The sequence below is a fragment of the Poecilia latipinna genome, unplaced genomic scaffold (genome assembly GCF_001443285.1).
Source record: "Poecilia latipinna isolate Pla-1442-1.1 unplaced genomic scaffold, P_latipinna-1.0 Scaffold302, whole genome shotgun sequence".
In the NCBI taxonomy this organism is placed as follows: Eukaryota; Metazoa; Chordata; class Actinopteri; order Cyprinodontiformes; family Poeciliidae; genus Poecilia; species Poecilia latipinna.
Window position 1 is genome coordinate 110,622 of NW_015112918.1, and position 25,535 is coordinate 136,156.

The 25,535-nt window shown below is 38.3% G+C and overlaps 1 protein-coding gene across 2 annotated transcripts in view; it reads right to left on the minus strand.

Moving 5' to 3' along the window:
- Positions 1-25,535, minus strand: part of LOC106948691 (guanine nucleotide exchange factor VAV3-like) — a 59,194-nt gene that overhangs the window by 13,087 nt on the left and 20,572 nt on the right. For both annotated transcript variants that reach the window (XM_015034525.1, XM_015034526.1), the window contains exons 9-23: positions 24,409-24,508; positions 23,977-24,072; positions 22,017-22,085; positions 21,537-21,623; positions 20,324-20,409; positions 20,005-20,137; positions 16,447-16,556; positions 13,756-13,857; positions 13,344-13,435; positions 12,658-12,680; positions 11,627-11,651; positions 9,776-9,906; positions 4,694-4,759; positions 4,415-4,449; positions 4,163-4,279 (exon numbers count right to left, since the gene is read on the minus strand). In XM_015034525.1, coding sequence (XP_014890011.1) covers positions 4,163-4,279; positions 4,415-4,449; positions 4,694-4,759; positions 9,776-9,906; positions 11,627-11,651; positions 12,658-12,680; positions 13,344-13,435; positions 13,756-13,857; positions 16,447-16,556; positions 20,005-20,137; positions 20,324-20,409; positions 21,537-21,623; positions 22,017-22,085; positions 23,977-24,072; positions 24,409-24,508 — 1,272 coding nt within the window. The remainder of the gene's footprint in view (positions 1-4,162; positions 4,280-4,414; positions 4,450-4,693; positions 4,760-9,775; positions 9,907-11,626; positions 11,652-12,657; positions 12,681-13,343; positions 13,436-13,755; positions 13,858-16,446; positions 16,557-20,004; positions 20,138-20,323; positions 20,410-21,536; positions 21,624-22,016; positions 22,086-23,976; positions 24,073-24,408; positions 24,509-25,535) is intronic.

Consider the following 25,535-nt stretch of genomic DNA (forward strand, 5'->3'; position numbering starts at 1 on the left):
CCCTTCAAATAAAGTGTTACCGTTCCATTTATATCCTCCATTAGTTTGATGTTTTACTTAGAACCAACATTGTAAATAATGTTCACAGTTAAACATGTTAAAAGACTTCTTATTTACACAGTTATGTAAAAAAAATCATAGTAAAGATATTGTAAATCATAACAAAAGCTATCTGAAAAACATACGTACAAGACTGAGTGAACACAGTCAAAATGTGTTCACTTAAGGAAACCCAAAAGTGGGAAACAAAGAGAAACAGACTGGCACGTAAGATCTAGGGCAAAACATTAAAAAGAGTTCCATCACATCTGGTGTTTTCCTTGATGCATTATAAATATAGGAGGGGTAATATATTATTTATACAGTATATGTTGTGGTATAACGCATTGAGACATATAAGGTATGTTTTCTGAACAGAGTCTCTCTCATACTCGCAGGGCTGGAAACTACAGAGATATTGCATTTAACACAGATATATGCTCATAGGCCAACCACTTGTGGTGTAGTTTGACATTAAACAGCTCTAGTTGATCGGTAAGAGCTTGCTGCGTAAAGCTCCATTATCTCAAACAGCCATCCTGATAATGATCTTAAGCACTGAGACGGGCAATTAGGATTGGACTGTTCAGAAACTGGCCCACTAGATCAAAGCAAGGAATGAGTAGCTGCGTGAGCCGACCAGAAATAAATGGGCTGGAATGGTGTGTCACTGGCTAAATAGTCTTAACATCCAAACACTATTTCAGAGTGCGCTCTCCGTCGTTATAATCTCCCACAATTGTCATGCCAGGTCAGGAGGACTCGGTGGGCCTTTATTTCTTTTAAAAGACCGTACACGCTTTGATGTGGCTTGAAAGATGTTCACTAGTTAAACAGACAAAGTTGCTTTTCAAAAGAGAGACAAGAAGCCACTTTGCTTCTAGATAAGGCAGCCTTTTATTGGGGCTTTGTGGGATTGTGCGTGGTATCTACAATTCAAAGGTATTGTTAACCCTCTTTTGAAATGCATTTCTAAGAGTTGTAACAAAAGTGCGTCAAGTGGTGCCATCAAAAGCTATCAAGTGTTCCTTATGTCTGAGACGCATAGCCGGATATTGAAACGACAATCCATTTCCACTTTTTCTCTAAGTCACATTTGCCCGATATGCATGAATTAAGCCAACTACGATCATGTTTACACTAAATCAGAGTCTTATATGTTTACATAAAAACTGTAAAAGAGTAGCCTCATTACAAATGTGCATCTTACTCCATCATTTTGTGATTTTATGTGATAGACCAAGGCAATAATTGGGGCGTGGAAGGCAACTTATTTTTAAACCCTTCAACATTACAGTGTAATACGTATGGCATGCATGCGTTCTACCAAGTGATACAATACTTTCTAGAGCCATCGTTCACCCCAACTGCAGCTGAAAATATTTCTGCAGAATGTCAAACCTTTGCACATCTGAAGATCAAAGAAAATGCCACCCCTTTTTTTCCAGGGCAGCTTTTGCTCAGTCAGATTTTATGAAGAGTCTGCTCTAAAGCTGCAGTAGGTAAATTTCATAAAATATGCATTTTACACATTTGTTCAAAATGTCACTGCCGTGACAGTAAAACAAGAAACAGATAATCTGTGAAAAAAAAATCAAGCTCCTTTGTCTTCTCCCAGGGGTCCTACTGCCATCTGCAGAAATATACCACTGCAAATCAGAAACAACCAATAAGAGTCAGGAGGAGGGTCTTAGTATTGTCAATCATACTCGTGTACATGCTGCTTTGGATTACAAATTTGCTGCAGCTGTTCAAATGGTGGAAAACAACGTACCATTAAAGGTAAACTGTTTATCTGCCACCATCAGAGGCCATGCTAACTAACATGTGCATTCGCTGCATGGGGGAAGAGTGTGAGCAGCGCTTACATAAGCATGATTGATTGCCGGTTTGTTTCTGACGGATGTATTTCTGCAGATGGTAGTAGGACCACAGGGAGGAAGCAAAGGAGTTTGATTTTTTTCATTGATTAATTGTCTTCTGTTATACTGTCACGACATAGTGACCAGAAAAATTTTTATGTTTTATGATTTTCTTTAAAGATTGTTCTGATTTTAAGCTCCATCCATCTTCCCGTGATGGGAAGTACCACCACAGTATAATACTATCAGGAAAACTAAAGTCGAGAGAGTGCAGCAATATAAGAACAATGTAGGACTCGTCAAAATATACAGGTAGATATTTCGACGACATAAACACGTATGTAGATGTCGTCCCACCTCCTACGTCCACATCCTCCAGGATGTGAGATATTTCTAGGTGATCATCACTCAGCCTAACATAGTGCCTCTGTCAGTTTGCCATTTTCCTGCTGTCCATTCCTTTGTCATCTTTTCTCCTGCTTTCCACACAATGTAAAAGAAGAAGGCGATTCATCAGGTCAGATCACTGATGTTCCATTGCTTCATCCAGTTCTGACACTCGCCTGTCCATCAAAGACACTTTGAGCGAGGGGAAAAAGCTCAGCCTGGGCGTCCTTACTGGTCTACAGCTGTACAGCCCAAAAAGCAAGCAGCAGCACACTGTGTGATCTACCACCTTTCTATTAAAGTCGGCGTAAAGGTTCACAGCAATTTAATGACTGTATAATGGGATCTACAGGATCTCACCACCTTTGCTTCCTACACATCAATGTACAATGGGCGGCAGTAGGGATCCTGTAGCGGTTCACTGAATCTTCTTTCTTGGACTTTATTTTGTAGGTAGAGCAGTCGTAAGGCCTGCTGCTCTGTAAAAGCTTTCGTATGAGACTACAACAAATTGGGCTTTGTCAGCTTTTTTCATTTATCCACTGTTGCTGCTTCTAAATCCAAAAGGGTAGACTGACCTGGAATTTGGGGCGAATCGTACATTCAAAGGAATCAGTATCCTGTAAGCGTTAACGTTCATATTTATTCAATGAAAGGCACTTTAGAATGAGAAAAATGTGGTTTACTTTTATTGAGGTGGCAATTTCTTTAGTTTTATTCAGGAAAATGTAATGTAAGGATTGTACCCTGGCTAAGACGTTTGGTTTTAAGAATTTTTACTAAGTCAGTTCTGAAACAGCTGCATGTTTCATGGTGATAATTTTTTTAACAGTGGAATCCATGTTTTAATGACAAACACTGGTAAATGTCACAGGCAAACAGATGACATTTTGGGATTTTGGGATGGTTATTTGCACAGAAATGTGTATTGTGTCATGTACTATCTCCGTTTCACCCTCAATTAAACTAGTAACGCCAACAACCTGGATAAGCAGTCAGCTTATCTCTGCACAAGATGTGAACAATGCTCCACGGTCTCCAGGATCTCAATCATCATTTGGATCGGTTGGATCATGCCGTCGTCTGTTTCATTATGTGAAGGTATTCACGATGCTGCTGGGTTCTTACTAATCACTAAGAAGGTTTTTCTTCCATGCGTCCCTGGCCTTCCTTCCACACAGTAATGAGATGCTTCTTTACAATCTATAGAATTTCCCTTTAATGGCTCATCTATGCAGCTCTTTGCCGAGAACATTACATTAATTGAAACACTACCATCTGTGTGTGGGTGGGATGAAGTCGTAGCCCCATCTAGACACTAGATATGCTGCTACTAGCCTTCTGAACCAGGACCCGTATATATGCTGACACCAACAGGACCACAGGTTCATCACATCAACATGCTAAAATGAGTGAGGGAACTCCTCAAGCTCCATAACGAGTAACGGGGAGCACATTGCATTCTTGTTGCAACTATGAAGATTTCTCCAACACAGACTTTATTCTAATGCTCTGAGTTTGTTGTGAAGTGGGCTTGAGATGGAGACCACCATGCTGTTTTCATTTGCACTGCTTTCCATACAGCTACAACTGTTTGCTCTATTGATCAACACATGTAGATGCGAGGCTTAGATTTTGAATTTTATTATTCTAAATTCATTCTTAATTCTCTACATCAGGTTGTTAGCTGTATGTGCTGCTTTGTGTCATAAAATCATGTTATTCTAGTGATTAATAAAGTTTCCAATCTAATCTAATTCAATCCAATAATTAGGTTTTATTGAGATGAACTTCACAGGATGATCCTCTTCTGCTGCTCTGCTATTCATTTTGAATGAAGTGTGGAAGACTCAGAATGCCGTCACGTGACTCACTTTATGCTGATGGCATATTCGTTGCAGTCTTTGCTCCGGTGCCGAACCAGATAAGTGCTGTTCCCTCTGTCGATGAGCTCCACCTCAGCCTGGTATCTCTCCATTAGCCCTGCAAACCTGAGCAATCAATGAACAACTACTGCACTTACACCGCGGCCCATTCATGACATAACAATGAAAACAGTGGATAGCAATCAATAACATAGTGCAGAAATGAATCATGGTTATCATACACAATCTCTGTTTTCTTACCAAAGCTGGGAAGAATAATCGACAGGTTTTGGAACCTGGCGGAGAGAGGAATTGTGGTTATTTTGTGTTTTAATGCGATCGATACAAAGGGTGGAGGTCATTAGAGGTAATGTGATATTCAAGCCACATCTGATGGCTAAAATAAGTCTTCTTCAGTGAAAAAAGGCAATTCTAAGTCCAACACCTCATTGCTCAGACGTCAATAGTAGCCATTATCTACTGAATGCGTTGTAATCACACTAGATTTTGTTATTGATTTGGATAAATACAAACACTTACACATGGGTAAGGCCTCACAGCATCACTTGGAAAGAAGCCAGTCTTGCTTGTCGCCAGAATTTTGCCCTGCAATGGCAGCCGTTTGTTAATCGCATTATATTTGTCTGGGTTAAGATCAACTTTCTCCCTCCCCCTCCCCCCCTTTTTAACCATCCTCCTGTACCCCCGCTCTCGGTTCAGTAAATCCTCAGCAATTAGCACACAACAAGCAGTGCATCTAATTTGCAGCCTGAGTTAATTATGGTTCAAAGTCTGCCGGCAGTTAGATTTGTACTGCATCAAAACAAGAGCCTCGTTTTAACACTAAATAATGGATCGTATTCTAGTCTTTTAATATCTAAATAGTGTGAGCGCGGGCTCACGCCAGAGACACGCGGCTGCTTTTCAGGAAACCTGCCCAAAGCAATCGCAAGTTTTATGTGCTCATCTGTAATTCTTTAAAACAAACAACAGAAACTTTTGTCTGCGTCAAATAAAACCTACTGCTAAAATGAACCTCTCTATTTCTAACGCATATACACCACACATAGAAAACAGACCTGCTAAAGTGCCTTTTCCACCTTTAAAAATGTGCAACTCAACAGAAAAACAAGAGGGAATGTTTACACACCAGGATGCTGCTGCGTTCAGAATTAGCCACCACATTCAAACTCCTCTTGCGATCACCGTAAGTCTGGGCTTATGACGTATGATGGCAAGTCGGCCATCTTCCAAAGACATTTGGCATCTTGTGAAAAATGTGTTAGAGCTGCAATAATGAGTTCTGAGAAAACCATGGACTGAAACGCTGAACAAGCACACCTTACAGGTCGCTCCACCTTGATCTCTGCTGCCCTACAGTCGTCCCTCCACAGCTGAGCCTGCCGAGAACTTGAGATGTCAACAGTTTTCCTGTTGATATCTCTCAACTTTAACCAATCATTGCTGAGAGATTTTTTGTTATCTATTTATAGGCTGTTTCTGTGTCATTAGCAGAGCTGCAGCACACTGGCAATGTTGAGCTTAAATGACGGTACACAGGGGATAGGTGTGAGTAGCTTGAACAAATGGACAGTGCTAAGGCCTTCCCCCTTCCTCTGATTGGTTGTTTCTGACTAGGAGTGGTGTGTTTTTGGCAGTAGGACCACTGGGAGGAAATTTACTTTTTCTTTTTACACAGATTATCTGTCTCATATTCAGGGCATACCGACAGTTTTAACAAATATGTAAAAAGAAAAAAAAATACATTTCAATGTATGAAAAAACCAAGGCTGAAATTTTGGGTCATAATTTCAAATAGTTGTTGGCAACTTGTGGAAAAAAAAACCTTCTGACCTGTATGTGCTAGGAAGCTCAAAATTAAAAGGAACTTCATCTTTCATCACAACAATGCAAAGAACACATCCATATCATCAAAAGAATGACTTTAACAGAAGATTACAGTTTTGTAATCACCTGGTCAGAGTCCAGATCTGTGAATCTGGCCAAAACCCTGAAGAAGGCTGGAGCCCATAAAATCAGACAGATTTTAAGTGATTTTGCAAAGTGGTAAAAGAAAAAAACAGCTAAATTAGGACCTGTGCTGACTCAACAGGGTGAGCAAACCTATGCCACCACCTATTTTACCTAAATTGTTTGTTTTTTCAGGTTAAAGGTTACAGGTCACTACAAAATGTGAAACAAAAAGTTCTAAGATGAATTCTCCTTGTCACTTTTTTTTTTTTTTTCATTTTACATCAAACAAACCTAGCATTATAACAGGAGTAAGCTAAACCTAAACTTAAATAGACACTTTAAGTTTAGGTTTAGCTTCTAGTACAGCTTTAATCCACCAACATGTTTTCGAAAACAATAAGAACATCTGTCAGCATTAACCTAATAATACGGGCTTACAAGTTCAAATTCGAGGTCAATTTGAAGTCCATTGAGCGAACATGAGAAGACAAGAAGTGGTGGGGACACGTTAAGCTTCTCATTCAGCTTCCTGCCCTGTTTATGCTTCCCTCTTCACTCCTCTTTATTAGGGTATGAAATGCTTTTTGGAGCCATCCAAGCCCCGGCAGTAACTAAATTGGATAGCGAATCTTTACCCATCTCTATGATTCATTCTGTGTAATAACATTTCATCAAAGGTTTTTAAGAGAGCCCTTCTCTATTCGTTATGCTTTCGATAAGCGTATGATACAGATTAAACTTATTACTCTGTTGGCATAAACAGGCAGCAGCCAGAGGATCAAATGAAATTACAGTGATTGATTGTATTGTTCTGCCAGGGGGATGGGGGATAATTGCCTTCTGGGTAACAGGGGATATGAATTCTCAGTGTTCTGTAATTCCATCCTCTGGCGCCACCAGGGACGCTGAAGATTAAAGGCACCCTGTGGAGTTTTCATTGTAAACAAACAAGGTTCTGTTCAGATTCAGTGTTTTTCCCCCCAAATTGTATTGTGTGCAACTATAAGACCTTTTAAACTTGTTTACGTGAAACCGTTTAGAAAATCTTTTGTTTTATTAATCCTTTTTTTTTAGTTCATTCTCACTGCAAGTAGCTGGGATCCAAATAAAGCAGTTTGAATTTGCAGGCTACATGAACATATTTTGATTATTTTTTGTCAAAATCGATTTTTGCTTTTTAAATAACTGTATTTTTTTAATGTAAAAATATATAAAAGCAAACAATCTTTAAATTATGTGAATTCATTTTATGAAACACTGGCACAAGCCTGTGTACATGCATGTTTGCCAATCCCAGTGTTACCATTCTGGACTGAACAATTCCATCAGCTGGAAATGATCACTATTTACATATCTTTGGTTTTATGTATTTATTTATGGTTACTGTCCTTTTGGATGAGCTTTTATTGTTGTATTGCAGTTTCGCCCCTGCTTCCAAGACAAATTTCTCCTACGGGAGACTAATAAAATTATCTTATCTTCCCCACAGAAGTGTCAGCATTCATGAATAGATGGGGGATAAAGGCAAATCCTGAAATGTCGTTGCTGTCTCAAATAGTATCTGAAAATGCTGTGACCTGCTATTAAAATTGAATAGTTTTCAAATGCAGTACTTAACAGACACATTTTAGCAGCGCTGGATCCAACTTCTTCTCCCTTTTCAGTTCAAAATTGTGCATCTGTGTCAAATTTTGTAAACGTTCAACAAGCCCGTGTAACAGAATTCCTTCAGCTGATCTATGGCAAACCCATCTTCCCTTTGGTATTTCTGAACAGGCACTTCACCATGGGCTATGCTGAACTTCATATGTCACTGATCTCCTACTGAAAGGTCCTGGTGTAAAAACACACTTAGCAGGGAAATCGCCTGCACTGGAACGCCGGGTTTCCCAGCTTGAATCGTGTTTCAAAATCACAACAAAACTTCATAATGAAATGAATGGAGAACAAAATTAACTTTATATATTACTCTAAGTGTAATTTCACATGAAACGTTCTCAGCCGAAGACTGTTTGAATTTGCTTTCCAGAGCTGATTACCATCTTGTGGAGTTATTAGTTGTGTGCAAACCTTCAGCTGTTAAACATGTGGTCCTGGTAAACACTGCAACTCTGTGTCATACAGCGAGTCATCATGAGCTCACTCATGGCTGGATAAATTATTTATCATCTCCGAAGTTACAAGTAGCCCCCCGAGAATCATCCTTCCTTTAAAACAAGAAGGCGTTTATATAGTTTCATTATTACTATCTTAAATCTCCCATGATCCTTTGGTTAGGGCAACGACAGCTTTGCACAAACATCCCAAAGGCTCCGCAATCATCTCCTTTGATTTTCAAAGAGAATTTATGAAGGAAATGTTACTGGTTTCCAGTTTATGTGTCTTTGTCTCTACAGCTACAATTTTCTTGATTTTAATAAGGACTGTTTCTTTTCACCTGCGTACCTCTTGTCTCCTTCTCATCACCAATTTATGACAAACGGTTTACACCCAGCGCAAGTCCAGACCTAAATCTGATTGAAAATTTGTGGCAAGACTAAATTTAATTCATAAATATTTATTTAGAAAACAAAAAAAAACATTATTGTCTGTGGTAATAAGTCTGTCTGGGAAATATTCTAGAAAAACACACATCTACCACTGGTAACCTTTAGCAAGGCAGCTCCCGGTATCATTATGCAGCAGGCATATACGCAGAAATGTGTTTCACCACCTTATTGCTCCGATTATGCTCTTACAGCATGCACCATTGCCATGGTAGCAAACAATGCAGTGCCATCAGTTCTAGGGCATGACATTCTGGTTGCTACTCAGCCAGCTTACAACAAGTCTCCTGGCACTCATGTCCTCGTCCTCCAACTCGTACGGTGACACAACAGAGAGAATCATAGGGCATCAGAAATCGGGCTAACTGCCCACTCCCAGCTGGGCTGCTGGCAAAGGTTGCTCTGATTGGAGTAGCACCAGAAGGAGAATGAGGCTTTGATGTCACCATAAAACAGAGCCGGAAGCAGTGAGGTAGGCTGCCAACAGACCACAGATAACTCTGTCTTTTCAAAATAGATAAGGTCAAAGACCATGAACTGCTGGCTTACGTCGTGAGAGGTTTGCACAATTTGCCGGAGCACAAAGTGGCAAATAAGCAGTAAAACATCCTGGGGGGGGTAAAGGGTTTGTAGCTTCATCGTTTCATTGTGTCACCTAATTAATCAACTGAAGCCACTAATTGGTTAGATCATCCGATGGCTCTGATTCAATCTAAGCAGTGACAGAAAGGACAGATATCCCATCTGTAAGGTGGCTGGAGTCCAGTGGAGTTCATGTGGTAGTTCTGATGGCAGCTGACCTCATAAGGCAGCACAGAGAGTCTGATGAACAGCCACAAACAGAATCAGCAATTCATCAGGAAGAAAGCTGCCACAAAAGATAAACCGTTGCCATTGCTACGCTGACATCTGGCTAATAGTCCACCGATTTCGCTTGTCTCAAAGTGGATACGATGGAGTTCAAACGCAAAACACATTCAAACCAGTGTTAGTGGAAAGACATTTCATGTGTCTTACCAGTCAAGTGAGTCTGAACATATTATTTTTTCATAAAGTCACAGATGTGGACATGAAACAGGAATGAGTAGACTGTGACACACACCTGCCACCAGGAGCTGTGCAGGTCAGCAAACATCAACTCAATTACATCCCCTGCCTGAATGCTTAGTGGGGGCCCACACAGGGGACTGGGGATGCCGCTGTAGTCTCTGATCACAATCATCCTCGGTAAACCTGGCAGACAGGGAACACAAACAGTCAGATTCCACGTTCTCTGCTTTTAGTTCAGAGTATTATGAAGGCAAAGTAGAGGAATCTCACAATGTGTAATAAAGGCTACTTTTCTGCACGAAATCAGAAAAAATCCAGTTAAATAATGTGAGTAAGTTAGTACATATTATAAAGAGAACTACTAAGATAAAATAACTATTGAAAAACATAAAAAAAATGATCAATTACAAAATATTTCAAAGTATGAAATCCTTACAATTCAGAAGTCCTGAAAATTAAAAAAATCCTAAAACATTAAAGAGATCCTGATCTAAAAAACTTTTTATTTTATTTTTTTTTTTAGATCAGGATGTGACGTGTTCATTTACTTAAATTTCTCAGCCTACTTCGTGTTGTTCAGCCGGTTCTACTAAAGTGATTTCTCAGTCTCTAATATTCTGTAAGTAATCAGGGATTAGGGAGCAAACACTTATAACCGCCTGTTTCAGCAGCTATACTGATGAAATGCAGTGTCTTGTTTTACGGGACTTTAAATGCAGGTTTTGATGAAACATCAGGCTGACACTGGTCTGCAAATAGTTACTTTTAAATGAGTTGGATCTGTATCTGGACCAAAACTAAAATCCTGGTCAGGACGTCCCTCAAAGGAGAACTCTTCAACATTTTGATACAAAACTGCATCAGGCAAAATGTAACTGACTGTGCCTATCGATACTCAGCAGAACAAAGAAAACATATCAAAAGCTATTGAGATTATCATTTATTCAGCAAATTCTTTCTATTCTTTCTCCAGCGCAAATTATTCCGTTGCTTTTAATTGACTGGTTTCATTCTCGACTCTTTCCCAGGTCTTTTAAGATCTGAAGCACTTAAAACGTTTCCACCCTAAAACCACCAATTTACCGTCACAGGAAATCCATCTCTTTGAATCCTGAAAGGTGGCACACCAATCTTTCCTCTGCACGGCAGAGCCAACACAGCCACAAGCATGGGGCTGAGGCAAAGACTAAACACCCCTGCCAACTTAAAAGACACAGCCACTTACTCTCCGCTGACTCACACATCTAGCCCGCCTCAGACAGATCACCCTTCCAGCTCCCGCTCCCCTGCAAACCAGCCTGAGGAAACTATTAGCTGACTGTGACCTCAGATGAATGGAATAGCTCGCATTCATGTTTTTAATAAGAACAATAAGCACGGCTGTCTTCCTCATAAACCCCCTTATGGAAATTGATTTATCACAAAGGCTCGCTCGGCTCAGCAGCCGAGGCTGAGGCTCGGCGGATTGCTCGGGGAGTGAGTCTGCATTTCTTTTCCAGTATTTCTCCTGCGTGCTTCTCATAATCATTCCACCCACTCCAATTCATCTCAATGCGATCAAGGGTTTAGGCACCATGGCGAGCAGAAGGAAAGAGGCTTTCTTTCTGGCTCTGGCTAACGATCCCTTGCTCATACTTTTATCTGGTCATTAAAATTTGTTAAATGTCTAAGTCAATTGGATATTCTGCTCCAGAAGAGAGCTGATTCGTGGCCTAACTTATGAGAAAATAGCATTCTGAATATATTTCATGGATGCACGAGTTCCATGACTGAAACTGTATCAGTTATTTCCATCTTTCTTAAAGTCTCTGCTACAAGGCCGAGATGAAATGATTTAAAAGAAAAAGTGTGTGAAGCCCTCTGCAGGTTAACAAACTTGCTCAAGTGGTCAAATCATGCTGACCTGGGCCTGGCGGTGCTGCGTTCTCCTGTAAATTGTGAAAAAAACAGAGGAAGTAAGAGAACAAAATAGTAAGAGGTAAAATATTCATTGTGCCTGCACAGGATCAGATTGACATGAGGAACGAGTCACACAATCACGTTGATGGTTTACGCTGTTTAAGTGATTTAGCCATTTTAGCACCAACGATAAAGGCCAAGAGTATTTTGTTTAGTTTTAGGGTAAAATTTTGAGAATATCTACAGTTTTCTGCCAGCAGCAAACGATTTAAAAACCTGTTATTGACTCAGTGAGCTGGTAGGTCGTTCAGTTTTGGCTTTTCTTACCAATAAGGGTTCAATTTGAGGATTTTAAAAGGTTGTAGCAGATTTAAAAAAAAAACTAAATTCAATCTGCTAGATTTTCTTGAATGGGAATCTGTTTGTTAATCACTTTGATGAAGGCTTCAGATGACATGTGTTGTGAAATGGCCATATTTAAATAAAACTGAATTGAATTGAAAATGCTAAAAGCAGTAGCTCTTCTCAGCTAACTCTCTTCATTAAATATAAATGAAATATAGTGAATGAATGGATAGTTGGATAAACAAACCATTCATTGTACGTTTAATACAAATAGTGATTACATTTTGTTTTCACAATTCACAGTGCCTGTTTGATTTATGAGACAAATTCATTTTTTAATAGCAGTTTTTTTTTTTTATTTTAGCAACACTTTATTTACCTAATCTGGAAAAAACAAAAAGTAGAAACTTCTAAAGAAAGAAAGAAAAAAAAAACGCCCTAAATTTAAACATGAAATGAGACAGTTATTATTTAAAAAAAACACATCTCCTATCAACTTCATCCCACAAAAGGAGTGAAGTTAAAACTGCAATAAGAAGGTCACCTGTAGCTTTGTTGATGTTAATAGCAAAAGCCTTCGTTATCTTTCCAACCACAGACAAAATAAGAGTCCAGCTGCTGCTTCATGCCTGAATCGTTACGTTAGCTAAGATGTCTTAAGTCGAAGAAGAGAAACAGATCAGGTCTTACCTTGGGCCTCAGCTTGACAGGATCTGCAGGCAGGTGGGAAACAGACACAGTGAGAGGAATACAATATTAGACTATGGTGGCTTCTTGACATCCAACCTCAACTGTCAACCTCTGGTGGCCCTTATCATGCCTCTGAATGCATAAAAACCGCAGCGGTTGTGAAAGAGAGGAAGCTTGTCAGGCTCCTGAGCTGGCTTTAGCTGTGTGTGAACTGGGTGAGGGTAATGTATCTAAAAGCACCAGTCTGGAGGCACACATGAGGCTGTTCCAGACGCAGCATTAAAATTCAGCAAATACTTTTTTTTTTTTGTTAGTCTTAAGCTGCAAAAGCAGGGAGAAAATGTTTTTTATTTGGCACTTTTCTTATACAGAATGTGAAGGGAAATACGATGTTGGGAGCGAAAGGAGGGTTCAGGGTTAATGTTACTTTTACATATATTAATTTGAAAATAGTGAGGGGAAAAAGCATCCACATTTCTGCCTTCTGCAATCCAGAAAATAAATGCATGGAATTGCAATAAAGTTCTCCAAACATTTTACTCTAAAAAGCAGAACTCTGCTCTATAGATTACATGGTCATATAATGGCAGTTATGTACAGACAAAAAATACTTGCTCAGCTTGCTTAAATCTAAAGTCTGAGTGGTAATTAAACAAATAATTGGCTAATTTAGTGTTAAGTCTCACCTGTTCTCCCACAGGCTCCCAGTCGACCCAGACACTCTTTATGAGCCCCCAGGCCACATTTTTGACACCGATAGCCCTGGTTAAAGATGCCCCTGCAGACAGTAACAAAAGAAGAAGAAAAAAAGAAGAAAAAACAAAGCAAGTGACATAAAGAGATTTCTGGCTTCTGTCCCACTGTCAAAATAAATGAAATGACACAGGAAACAGAAACAGCTAACATGACAGTATGTACTTCATACAAGTTAAAAGCCTGAGTTTTAAAAAGTCATTAGGTGTAGCAGAACTAAACCATGGTTTTCCAGCAGAGAACTTGAAGTTTCTGCACGTCCTAAAATCTATCGTAAGGTCTCTTCATCAGGAATGCACAATTATTTTCAGATTAGTCTTAGTCTTAATGTTCTCTAAATCTTACCTGAGCAAAAGGTGACAGTAACTACAGGAAGTGATTCTTTCAAATGTGTGCATCTTGAACTGGTGGGAGTTGTGGTTAGCCTTTTCTGGTCGGATATTTGAGCTAAGAGCAAAAAATAAAACAAAAAAAATGGTGTCATGCATTATATATCAGCAGGTGTCGCAAAAAGAATACCCGCAGATGAAAAATCAGCAAAACTGACAAATATAAAATTACTTTGTGTAACTAATTTACAGCATTTGGCGATAAAACTTGAGGAATACCAGAGTTTATTTGAAGAATTTCATGAAGTTCTTGTCTGACGGGAGATAAATCTGACACTTGTTAGTCTTTCATATTTAATTTTACTACTGATATCTGAGATTAGATCTCAACAAGGCTGCAACTTTCTCAGCTGACATTTTAAAACCTGGAGATGCTTAGAGTATAATTTTCATCAAAAAAAATGTTCAATAACTTCAGAAACTTCACTTTAAAAACAACCTGACAAACAATCTGCTCTCACATCTACTTCTCCCACTGTTAGGAACAAACTCAGGACCTGCTGCTGGTATCCAGTCAGTAGCAAGGCCCAAATGAACCAAACAAACAAACAAAAAAAAAAAAACAACTCTCAGTTCAACCATCTAATATCTGAACAGTCAGATGGAAAGAGTTGCAGGTTTGCTTCAAAAATCATACTCTAAAAGTAAGCAATTTATTTTCAAAACCAGTGAAGTCTTGAGTGGGTAAGATGATGTTTTATGTCCTCCTGGAACAAGAGAATATTGGTCTTTGTGTTGTCTGTTTTCCTAAGAAACTAATTAACTCAGAGACCACTCTGTTACTGCCTGAGGTTTCTGAAGGCTGGTGTTTATCTCGTTTTTACAGCCCTGCCCCTTACGGAGTTTATGTTTTTCTGTCAAACTTAAATGTTTCAGGTTATCAAAAATGTTAGCGTCACAGCAGTTTTCAACTGATGATCTCGTTTAATAAGAGAAAACAGATATACAAACCAACTTAGCCCTTTGTAAAATGGAAATGTTTCAGTTCATGCTTCATTTGATTCGGCAGTAAAAGACAGACAGCAAGAATGTCATCAATGGAACAATGCTCGAAACGAACACAAGATCCCGTCTCACATTTTCCAAAAGAACATACTGATGACTCTTAAGACTTTTGGGAAAATACTCTGTTGGCAGACAAAGTCTGGGCTTAAATCCAGTTGCAATACTGTGGCACGATCTACGAAAGATCGATTATGCCTAAAATGTTAGCATCATTAACATTAATCTGTCTAAATTAAGACAATTCTGCAGGACAAAACTTATCCTGAGCCAAGTAAAATTAAATGATGGCACAACCGTTTAACACGTTTAGAGGTTGATAATATCCATCAATGAACAAAGTCAGTCCTGGAAAGATTTTTTTTTTTCCTTTATAAATTATATTATGGATTTTGTATTTATTAGGATTGTGTTATGTCTGATTTTAACATTTGTTTTATAACTTTAAGCATTTATTTGTAACAAAGGCAAATACTTTTTGTAACTGCATTGTAGCTCAAAGGACCTGCAGCACAATGTTTTCTTCTTATACTCAGTAGTTGTTACGTTAATTTGTTTTATTATTTTGTACATAACGTAGTCACTTAAAATTGGCTTTGGCCAAAAGAATAATAAGTGTTGCATCTCTATCGAAAGAAAAACAAGCACATATTGTTTCAGTGTGAGTGAATGTCTTCATAAAGCAAGTATAGTCCTTAGCACAATAAAGAGAGTAATTGAGTGCAGATAATTGCAGTTCTGCACGAGCTGAAGTATAGACGGAGCAACATGCATGACAAAAATAAACAAATATGTTTTCAGCGCTTAGGCACAATCCAGAGACCAGCTGAGTGCTCCCCTAAGTGAGTCTTCCATCGTGAGCTCACATCTTCTTCAGATGGCACAATTTTCACTTCCAGAATTGGACCTTCTGGTGTCATTACCCAATGCACAGAAGCACGCATAGCTTATTTCTGACTAAAACCCAGTAGAAAAAACAGTTTGGAGCCCAGAGAGAGAAGGGGGAAAAAAATCATTTTTGTAATGTTTGTGAAATGCACATTATGTTTTGGGCAAGTATCGGGGGTTTTGTGGTCCAGGGAGGGTGCAATTTACATTACCGCAAAACATTTCAGAACATCACGGCAATTTCAAAGCTCTAATGTATTCAGCAAGGTCAAAGCTTCAAGTGTTTATGAAGGGAGAGTGTGGAAACACGACGTTCCAGTCCGACGAGGCAATCTGAAACCGAAATAGCATTTTCCAATCAACAAAAGAAGACAAAGAGGATATCTGCCGATAAACTCCTCCAAATGTTACAGAACAACACAAACACAACAGTTTATCTCCGCAGAACACTGAACTGCAGAATCATCACAGCAGAGTGAGTTTACTGTAGCTCTGCAGCTCACTTTATATCAACACATAGCTGTGTAAGTGTGTGCATGTGTGTGTTTTTGTACTTTTTGTCAGCCGTGTGTGCTTGATTACGACTAAGACCTGATCAAACAGCACACATGAGAAAGTCAACAGCTCTCTCCACTTTGAAACAACACAGTTGCAAACAAAAGTAGATAAGCTCTATGCATAGACATGCATACAGTGACCTGTGTCAAGCAACCCGTTACCGTTCACGACTGGGGAGTTTTTGCCTCTGTGTACTTACATTGCCATTTCAAACTGATCCAACCACTTCTTCTTCAGCTCTTTGGTCTTAAAGAAAAGCTCGAAGCCCATATGTCCCTGCTGGTGAGTCACGAAGAAGCCGTAGCACCACTGTAGACATCGAGAAGACAAAATGGAAATGACATTTTCCGACACCACATACGTATGAGTCAGAATAAGTACAATGACCTAATTTTGGATTTCAAAAATCGGGTTAGGTTTTATTTTCAGGGCAGGTTGATGTAGTGTTTTAGTAGGTCTTATGTTTCTTTTTTTATATATACCTTTTTCAAAAGCCAGAAAATAGAAGGAGTTTGTGATGCATCCTTTAAAAGGTATTCAATATTTCTTCAATATTTCTTGTGTAGTTCTGGAAAAAGCAAAAAGGGTGTCAACTGTCCCTGGTTTGCCCTCCAATGCACATCCTGACAGATGTCTCTTAGCAACCATACAAATGGCCTTTCAAAGTACATACAGACACATACAGTGTTCATAAACTTTAAGCAAAACCTTTTTACAATTTCTGACATTACAGCTATTTTATTTCATGTAAGACCAGCACGATATTGCACATAATCAAGTTGGTGGAAGGAAAAGGTTTTTAAATAATTTCACAAATAAAAAATTTTAATATTCTATTGTACATATGATTATAGCCTTTCTACTCTGTTACCCCTAAATAAAATATAGTGCAACAAACATTTATCTTGGTTCTAGAGATGAATAACAGTGATTATGAAAACTGCTCTAGAGTTGAGTCACTTGATAAATAATTAATAGCATAAAAGCATATATATTTATGTAAAAAAAAATGTGAATCACTCTAAGCCAGCCTTTAAGTTGTAACCCTGCCAGTTATCCAGTCCTAATAATGACAAGGTAAGTATGGCGGGTGAATAAGTGGCAGCTCTCTGACATAATGCTGTCAGCAATCCTCCCTGGTTTTAGTGCCAGTGAGGTCACCGGCTGCACAGATCAAGGAAAATATGTTGGCAGCTGAATTCTTTCAACATCAACAGAGCTGCTCCTGCAATATGAGTTTAACCAGAGTTCAGCCTGGAGAGCACTGAAAGGTTCAGGCTGTAAAAATGCACCTTTAGAGGAACCAACTTCCTTTTACATTTATAAATTCATAAGTATTACCTCTAAAAACTTAATCCCCGCCAATGATTTAGACCCCATCTAGCAGGGGCCACACAGCTACTGAGAACGCGTAAGGGAGACTAAAACATTTCTTACATTTCAGGTAAGAAATGATTTCTTTAACCTGTTGACCACTAAGTAGCTCCAAAGTAGCACGTTAAGATTTATCCATTTCTAAATTAAGGTCCCTTGCTCTCGCCAACAATCTGCTTCCGCCGGTTGTGTCATATACAGTAATGTGAAAAGTAGTTGAGTTTCCCCGACAGTGATTAGGCTGACCTGCGGAGCCCCAAGTCTTTTAGAGCTCTGCTGGGTCTTAAATCATTGATGACTGTGTGGGTGCTGTTCAGCAGCGCCGCATTCAAAGGTTGAAGTTTTATTTAGCAGAAAATGATGTATAGAGTTAAGCAGCCTTGGAAGAGTACACACATTCATCACCTGATATTAGCATCTCGGTCCTGCAGTGCGTGGTGGTTCCAGGCACAGGTTAAAATTAAGCCCAAACATCTCCAGAGGTGCTGTTGTGTTGCTTTGTGCAACTAACAGGAAATGTATAACACACACAGCTCAAGGTTGGAAAGGGTCTCAAAACTAAATTCATATTTAATTTCAAAGTATCTGCAAAAAAAAAAAGACAAAACCACCGAAAGGCACGTTTAGGCAATGAGATGTTAAATACCAGTCACTGTGCTGCACTAACACCACCCCAACACACATCTCACAATGGCTTAATAGAGTAAATGATTATGATAATAGGCTCCCTTTTATGAAAACCACATCGTATTTTGGCGAGCTGTCGCTTTCATGTTAGCAATCAGCACCAGAGTGAGAAGACACCATCTGCGGGAATCCATCAACACAACATCAGCAAGTCTCTGACACAACAATGCTGCCTGCCAAACATTTGGTTAAAAAAAAAAATTCACACTAACCAGAGCCCTGCAATTCCTTCAACTATTTCCCATTTTGTCACAATCTCATGTCAACCTTTTGTCTATATTGTTGAGATTTTATTTACAGAACAACACAAAGCAGCGCGTAACTCTGAAGCAGAAGGGAACTAATAACATAACATTCAAATAATATTCAAATAATTCAGTCCCCCTTATTGCTCTATTGTCCTTCAATTTCTCATTCATATCTAAAGTGTTTGAGAAGATAAAGATAAAACTGTGGAGAATGATAAAGTGGGGTGGGGATATAAAACAATTTTTAAAGCTTTGTGGGTCTCATCATTTTAAAATGGAAAGAGTATGACATAACGGATGAAGGTTTGCTGTTGTCCATCTAAAAGAGGGGTCTCCAACTGTGTTCCTCAAGGACCAACACTAGCTCATTAGCAAGGCTCTTCAGAGCTTGACTACATGCTAGTGAGAAAGTTTCACCATGTAATTCAAGGAACACGTCTAAAAGTTGCAGGACTCTGACCCACAAGGAATGCAGTTTGAGACCACTGATCTAAACTAACAAGCCGTGCAAGGAGAGCATCAATAAGAAAAGCAGCCAAGAGGCCCATGGTAAATCTGGAAGACCTGCAGAGATCCAGCACTCAGTTGGGGAAAATCTGCCAATAGGAAAGCTATTAGAAGTGCAGTCCATAAAACTGGGCTTTAAGTGAGATGCAGGACAAATATAGATTCATTTTAATGCATATTTCATTTGTCTCTGCGCGTCAAAGCACTGAATTCAGTTAAAGTTATGGATTGGACAAATGAAAAAAACCAAGCAACAAATCATTCAGGCTACAACATTTTTGGTTGAGGTGGGCGCTATGTATGAGGATGCACAAATGCACACAGAGGTCCGTTTGAGGAGTCTGTGGGGTTTTGCACTGCAGTCTGAAGTTCCGGCGTTTTTGGAGGACAGCATTCTGAGTGTCACTGTACTGTAAAAAAAAAAAAAAAAACTGGAAAAAAAAAAACTTGCAAACATAGTGGCATGGCTTTCCTTACTGACATTACTTTGCATTTGAATAACCTGAACGCAAGGTTGCAGCGTGTTGACCTGTGTGCACATGTAACCGCTTTTCAGCATAAATTAGGTGATTTTAAGACACTTGAGAAGTGAAATCGTATCTTTCAGAATGATAAGTTACTCCGCAAATACAAGACTGATATCGAGAAATTGCAGGAGCAGTTCAAACATCATTTCTAAGTTTTTCCCCGCATTGCAGCGACGGATGAAGTTCTTTGTGGACCCCGTATCCACTGCTGCCAGTGAGCAACCTTCAGAGTTGCAGCTGGAACTGTGCAACCTGCAGTCAGATCCGTTTTTTTTTTGTTGTTTTTTTTTTTTTTTCATGCGAGGCACAATGAGAACAGAGTTTAATTTAGGAGTCTGATGTGGAAAACAGGAACATGGACGCAGAGTTTGCATTCTCAACAACTCCTATGCTTATGAGCATCAGTAAACTGACCTTTTTGCCTTCTCTGTCAGCTGTGGGATTGTTGGTAACTTTGAAGAAGTTAAGATCCAGTATATCCTTCATCTCATAGTTGTCTCCCCTTCTCTTGCAAACAATGGCTGCCACATCGAATAAAAATATGTGCCTATAAAACAAGAGCATGTTATTTTATTTATTTGTCTTTATTCTCTACCATTAAGATTTACTTGACATTTTAGTCAAAATAAGCTTGATCCTTGGACTAATTTCATTCATCCAGCCTTCAACAAGTAATTTTACTGTCTAAAGATTTATTTTTCTCTTAAGGGCAATGATCCTGAAGCATACCAACCTGTCCTGTTTCCTCTTGTCAACATTGGAGACCAAGCGCACCTCTCCATCGCCTTTTGGTCGACCAAAAGTGACAAGTGACTGATTCTGCAGGCGAAACACACAGGAGCTAAGCGCTGGTGTATTTTCAAAATATGCTTTGACACATAAATGAGGATATTGTTGTTACTCAACTGCACAACTACCTCGGTCAAACAGCATGTAGCACATTGCTGTCTATGTCCTGTATTTAAGTACTAGAAAACAGAAACCCACCTGTTCAGAGCTGGCTTTGATTGTTAATAACTGTGACACTGATCAATATATTCGATGAATATCTGCTCGATGATTTTGTAATGTCTATTGCTTGTTCCATAATCGATTACTATATTATGTTACATGGTTTGAAACGCCTTGTTTACTGAAACGCGCTCGAGATCTTACATCCCAGGTATTTTTTTTGGTGTATTTGTATGTAAAGCAATGAAGAGTTTGATGTTTTTGTGGCCTACAAGTTATTTTATGCCCTAATTATGCATGAGCTATATATTATTGCATCACTGTGTTTCCATCTGAGGGTCCAATTTTAAATGCTTTTCGATTCCTTACTCAGAACGTCCACATAAATACCCAATTAGGTTATTTTCTGTGTAATGAGGATCAAATACTATGTATTTTTTACTAACCATTGCACAATTTTCAGAAAAATGTCCTTCACAGTTTGAGTTGTTTAAAAGGGGCTGCTTTTGTTACTGATGATAAGACAGTGTGCTATGATTATTCCAAGAGGAAGATTTTAGTAATTACTTGAATAAAAAAAAATTCAGGACACTAATTAAAGAAAAAAAAAAAAGCTTAGTCTGCTATTACCAAGCTTAGCTAGTACAGAAGAAGAATGAAAAAATAATAAGATTACTTTTGTTCAAGAGCATGTAAACCTGCATTTCCAGAGTGGTTTCACTGAAATCATCACATTCCAAAACGTTTAGGCAGTTGACCATTTTGGAAAGGTTTACAGTGAAGAGAAAATATATATTTTTAGCTACTGGTGTTTGTCAGATGTTAAGAAGGGTACAAAGAAAAAAAAACAGTTAAAATCTCAAAATACACCCGGGCCTCATGTTTCTAAGGAATTTGAGTTTGCATCATTTACTTCCTTTTGCTTAACATATAAAAAAAAATATTTAAAAAGCTGGTTATAGTTCCAGGAAGAGATTTATTTATTTTTTATTTACCAGGTTTTCGATAGATCTCTGGTACTGGTCGATCTCCCTCAGAGTCTCATTATCTCTCTTCACTTCATTGACATACTGAGCAAGGTCCTAAATACGAAACAGACAAAAAGAACATTATACTGGATTAATGTCAAGCAAAGGGACAAGAGTCAACTAAAATGGCAATCATTGCATGGACATATGTTTCAGGAGCTGACATTTCTGTATTAAAAATGGTGTAATTAGTGTAATACTCTGCTTTTCATTAGTTGAAAATATATATTTTTTTTTTTCATGATTAAAGGTGTCTGTCCTGTTTGTAGGTTGCAAAGCCTACAGATTAGCTGCCGAAGCAACTCGAGATAATCTCAGTATTAGTGAAGTTTTCTTTGCACTCTAAATGTAAAGCTTATTTAACCTTTTTAATGAAATAAGCAGCTTCTAACATGAAATGATCTGCTATGTATCTGTGATTACATGCTGTTCAAAACAGGCACTTGCCTTCATGGCATCAAGAGCAATCTTCAGGTTGCTCTTATCAGCAGCATCATGCGTGTGTTTGACGAGTTCCTGGTGGAGAAAAAGGACAGAAAAACGATTACAGACTGCGTCTGCTAGCTGGACTCTCTCACGCAGACACAATTACGTGGACAAGTACATTCAAAATCAGAACCCGAAGTATTGATTTGACAAAGACGGGGAGCTGTTTTCATTTGAAAGACTTTCTTTTTAGTTTCTCTGATTTTAGAGCAGCTAACGAGGTAAGTTAGCTGCAGCAGATCCTCAGACAGGGTTTAAAATAGACAAGGTTTAACCGCTTCTTGTTTTATATTCCATTATTAGGTTGTTCAATTTATTGCAGCTCAGGAAATCAGTTGATTAATTACTTTATATTTTGAGATCATCAGATGTATTTTTTTAAAGAAGACTATTAAGCATCAGTACATCTCTACACATATGTTAATGCTTATAAGTTTCATTAATAAATTTAGCAGTTGTTGATTTTTAATGTAATCTTTTGAGGAAGTCAGTGTTTTTTTTATATCAGAATATGTAGATGCCCTCTTTTATTTGTCATAAAAAGAGTTTAATTTAATATGTTATGGGACTGTTGAATGTATACAGACACACTGTGATTTGTGAACAGTTTGACATTTTAACATGTTAGCAATGTTGCTGTTGTTGTTTTCACTATTCTGTTGTGTTTTAATTCGAAATATTTAATCTCCAGATTGTGCTAAATAAAATATACCTAAGTAACAACCACAGGAATGTATATCTTTCCATTTTTATTTTTATTTTTTTAACACATTACTGTAGTTGGTGCTGTGCAAACAAAGTGTGATGGAAGACACTCACTTCCACTGGAAACCTCACAGCGCACCCCGACATCGCTTTGTGTTGAAGCCAAGTTTTAATTTCTAAAGTGGCAGATGCTGCCTGTTAACCACACAAGCTGCCAACATTGTTTTAACTGTGTGTGTCTGTGTGTGTGTTTAATAATTATGATAATCGAATCATTTTCACACCATTATGCACTGAGTATACCTATTATATGTAAAAATATATATACATAAAAAAAAGGGTGTGGAATGATTTAAGCTGCAATAACATTTCTCAGAACATTATGAGTAATGAAAAGATAAACAACCATATCTGAGTCACTTTTTCCTCTTGCCCCTCTTCTCCTTTTTCCTCCCTCCATCACGGTTTCTCCTCAGGGAATGGCTAAGAACTCCCTGATTCAACACCATTTACCACAGAGGCCTTTACCCTCCACAACGATTTAAAACCACTCTGTACGCATTGGCCTTTTCTGCCCTGCCAGCTGTAATCTGACCTCAGATTCACATAAACCAGAGGAGACGATGTCATACGGTTTATCAGTAGGTGGAGGAACCGGTGCGAGTCCGAAAGGCAGGAAGTCCACTTTCATCCGAGAGAATAAAAGCATCCGACAGAGGATGCGCAAAGCTAATCTTCTGTTTTTATGACTGGAAATAATCATTATTCCTCTAACAAAAACAAAAAAATAAACTATTTTATTAAATGTATAAATGATATTCAGTTGGGTCACATAACAGGAGGTTTCCTCCTTAAAATATTTAGACTGTGATTTAGTTTGATTTTCTTTATTTTTCTTAATTTTTTGGTATGCCAGCTCAGATTCCAAGAGTGAAGCAAAGTGTGTTTACTCATCCAATATAGTGTTTTTCATTGAGTCTTAAAGAAAAATTATAGAACAAACATGTGGAGGATGTCGCCCCCTAGTGTTTTACTTGCAGATTTTTAATGAAAAGAAAAACTCCATATTCTAAAGGTTTGGATTTGTGTTTTTATGAAACATAAGCAGTAACATGAATGGGCTCAACATGAAACAAGCTCTTCTAAATATAAAATTCTAATTTTTATAAAAAAAATGCTTACAAATTTTTCAGTTTGGTAAATTAAGCGGGTTTACCTGTAGCAGGAGATGGTACTTCAGGACTCGTTGCATGGGGACAACCAGCAGGTCCCTCAGTGTGAACTTCCCATTGTTGGCCCTTTTGGAACATTCCTACAAAATATACAACGGGCATATTAGGATCTGTGTAAATCACTTTGGACAATGACAGATTCTGTATGTGTTTGTGTTAAAAAGGTTTTAATATTTTTGGTCTGGAATAAGCTTATGATTTGTTCAAACATAAGTATTTTTTTGCTAGTTTAAATATTTTTCTTCAATTTCATTGGTTTATCATTTCCAGAATGTGTTCCTCCAGAAGAGTAAAGCATTGGTATATGTAATGCAAAAAATACACACTAGGGGTCAGTACAGGTTAATAAATATCATTTGTGCAGTGCATAGGCGTGAGGAGTTTTGGAAAAGAAAAGTGGTTTTCAAAAGTTTTACCTCTAGCTTCAAGCGAACATCTTCTTTCTCTTTGCAGATGAGGTCTAAAACTGCAATTGCAATCTCCACCCGGCTGCAGTATATCCCATAAATGAGAAGTCTGTGATGGGGAATGAAAGGATGGTTTAGTAAATTAAAACATACTGTAAGGCATCCAAAACTTCCTGAAAACCATAAAAGCATACAGTACTTTGCAAAAAATATCCATGTCCCTTGAGCATAATCACTTTTTTTTTTCAGCTTACAAACACAAACTTCAATGTATTTTAATGGAATTTTATGTGAAAGAACAAAACAAAGGAGATAAAGATTGTGAAATGGAAGGAAAGTAAGACCTGATTTTAACTATTTTTGCAAATAAAATTTTGAGAAGCGCTGTGTACAGTTAGATTTAGCCACTGGTACTCGTTTTACCACGATATAAAATCTAACGCGACCAATTTCCTTCAAAGGGTCTCTAATTAGAAAACTGAGGCCCATCTGTGTGTGATTCAACCTCTGTATAAATGAAGTTGTTATGGGACGGCTTTGGAGGCTCGTTAGAGAACATAAGAGCACAAATCGGCATCATGAAGACTAAGGAGCCAGACGGGTCAGGGAGAAAAGGTTTAAAAAGAAGAAGTTTAAAACAAGCTGACGTCATTAAACCATATCCCAGCTTTCAGCACTGCTCACTCCACCAGATAATGGAACGAACACAGCACAGCTGCAAGCCTACCAGCAAACGGCTCAAAAAAAAAAAAAAAATGATTCAGAGCAAGCAGATTCATGTGTGAAAATGGCCAAGTCAAAGTGCAAAACCTAAATCTGGTTGTGAGACTGTCTCATTTGTTAAAGTACTTTTTTAAGAGCAAATGGATACAATTTCATGTCTCTAGATAAGATGAGAGAGCAGAAACATTCTTCTGAAGTGCTGCAGCTGTAAAATGGCTTCAAGAAGTGTTGCTTGATGAAAGTGATTAGGAGATTAAAAAAAAAAAAAACGAAAGCCACACGTTTCAGATTTTATCATCACTAAAACCATAGCAAAGAATACAGAAGTTCTATAAAAAGACACTTATAATGCAAATACTTCAGTGATTTGAATGGTTGTAAAAAAAATGTAACTGATAAAAGAGAAAAATTTG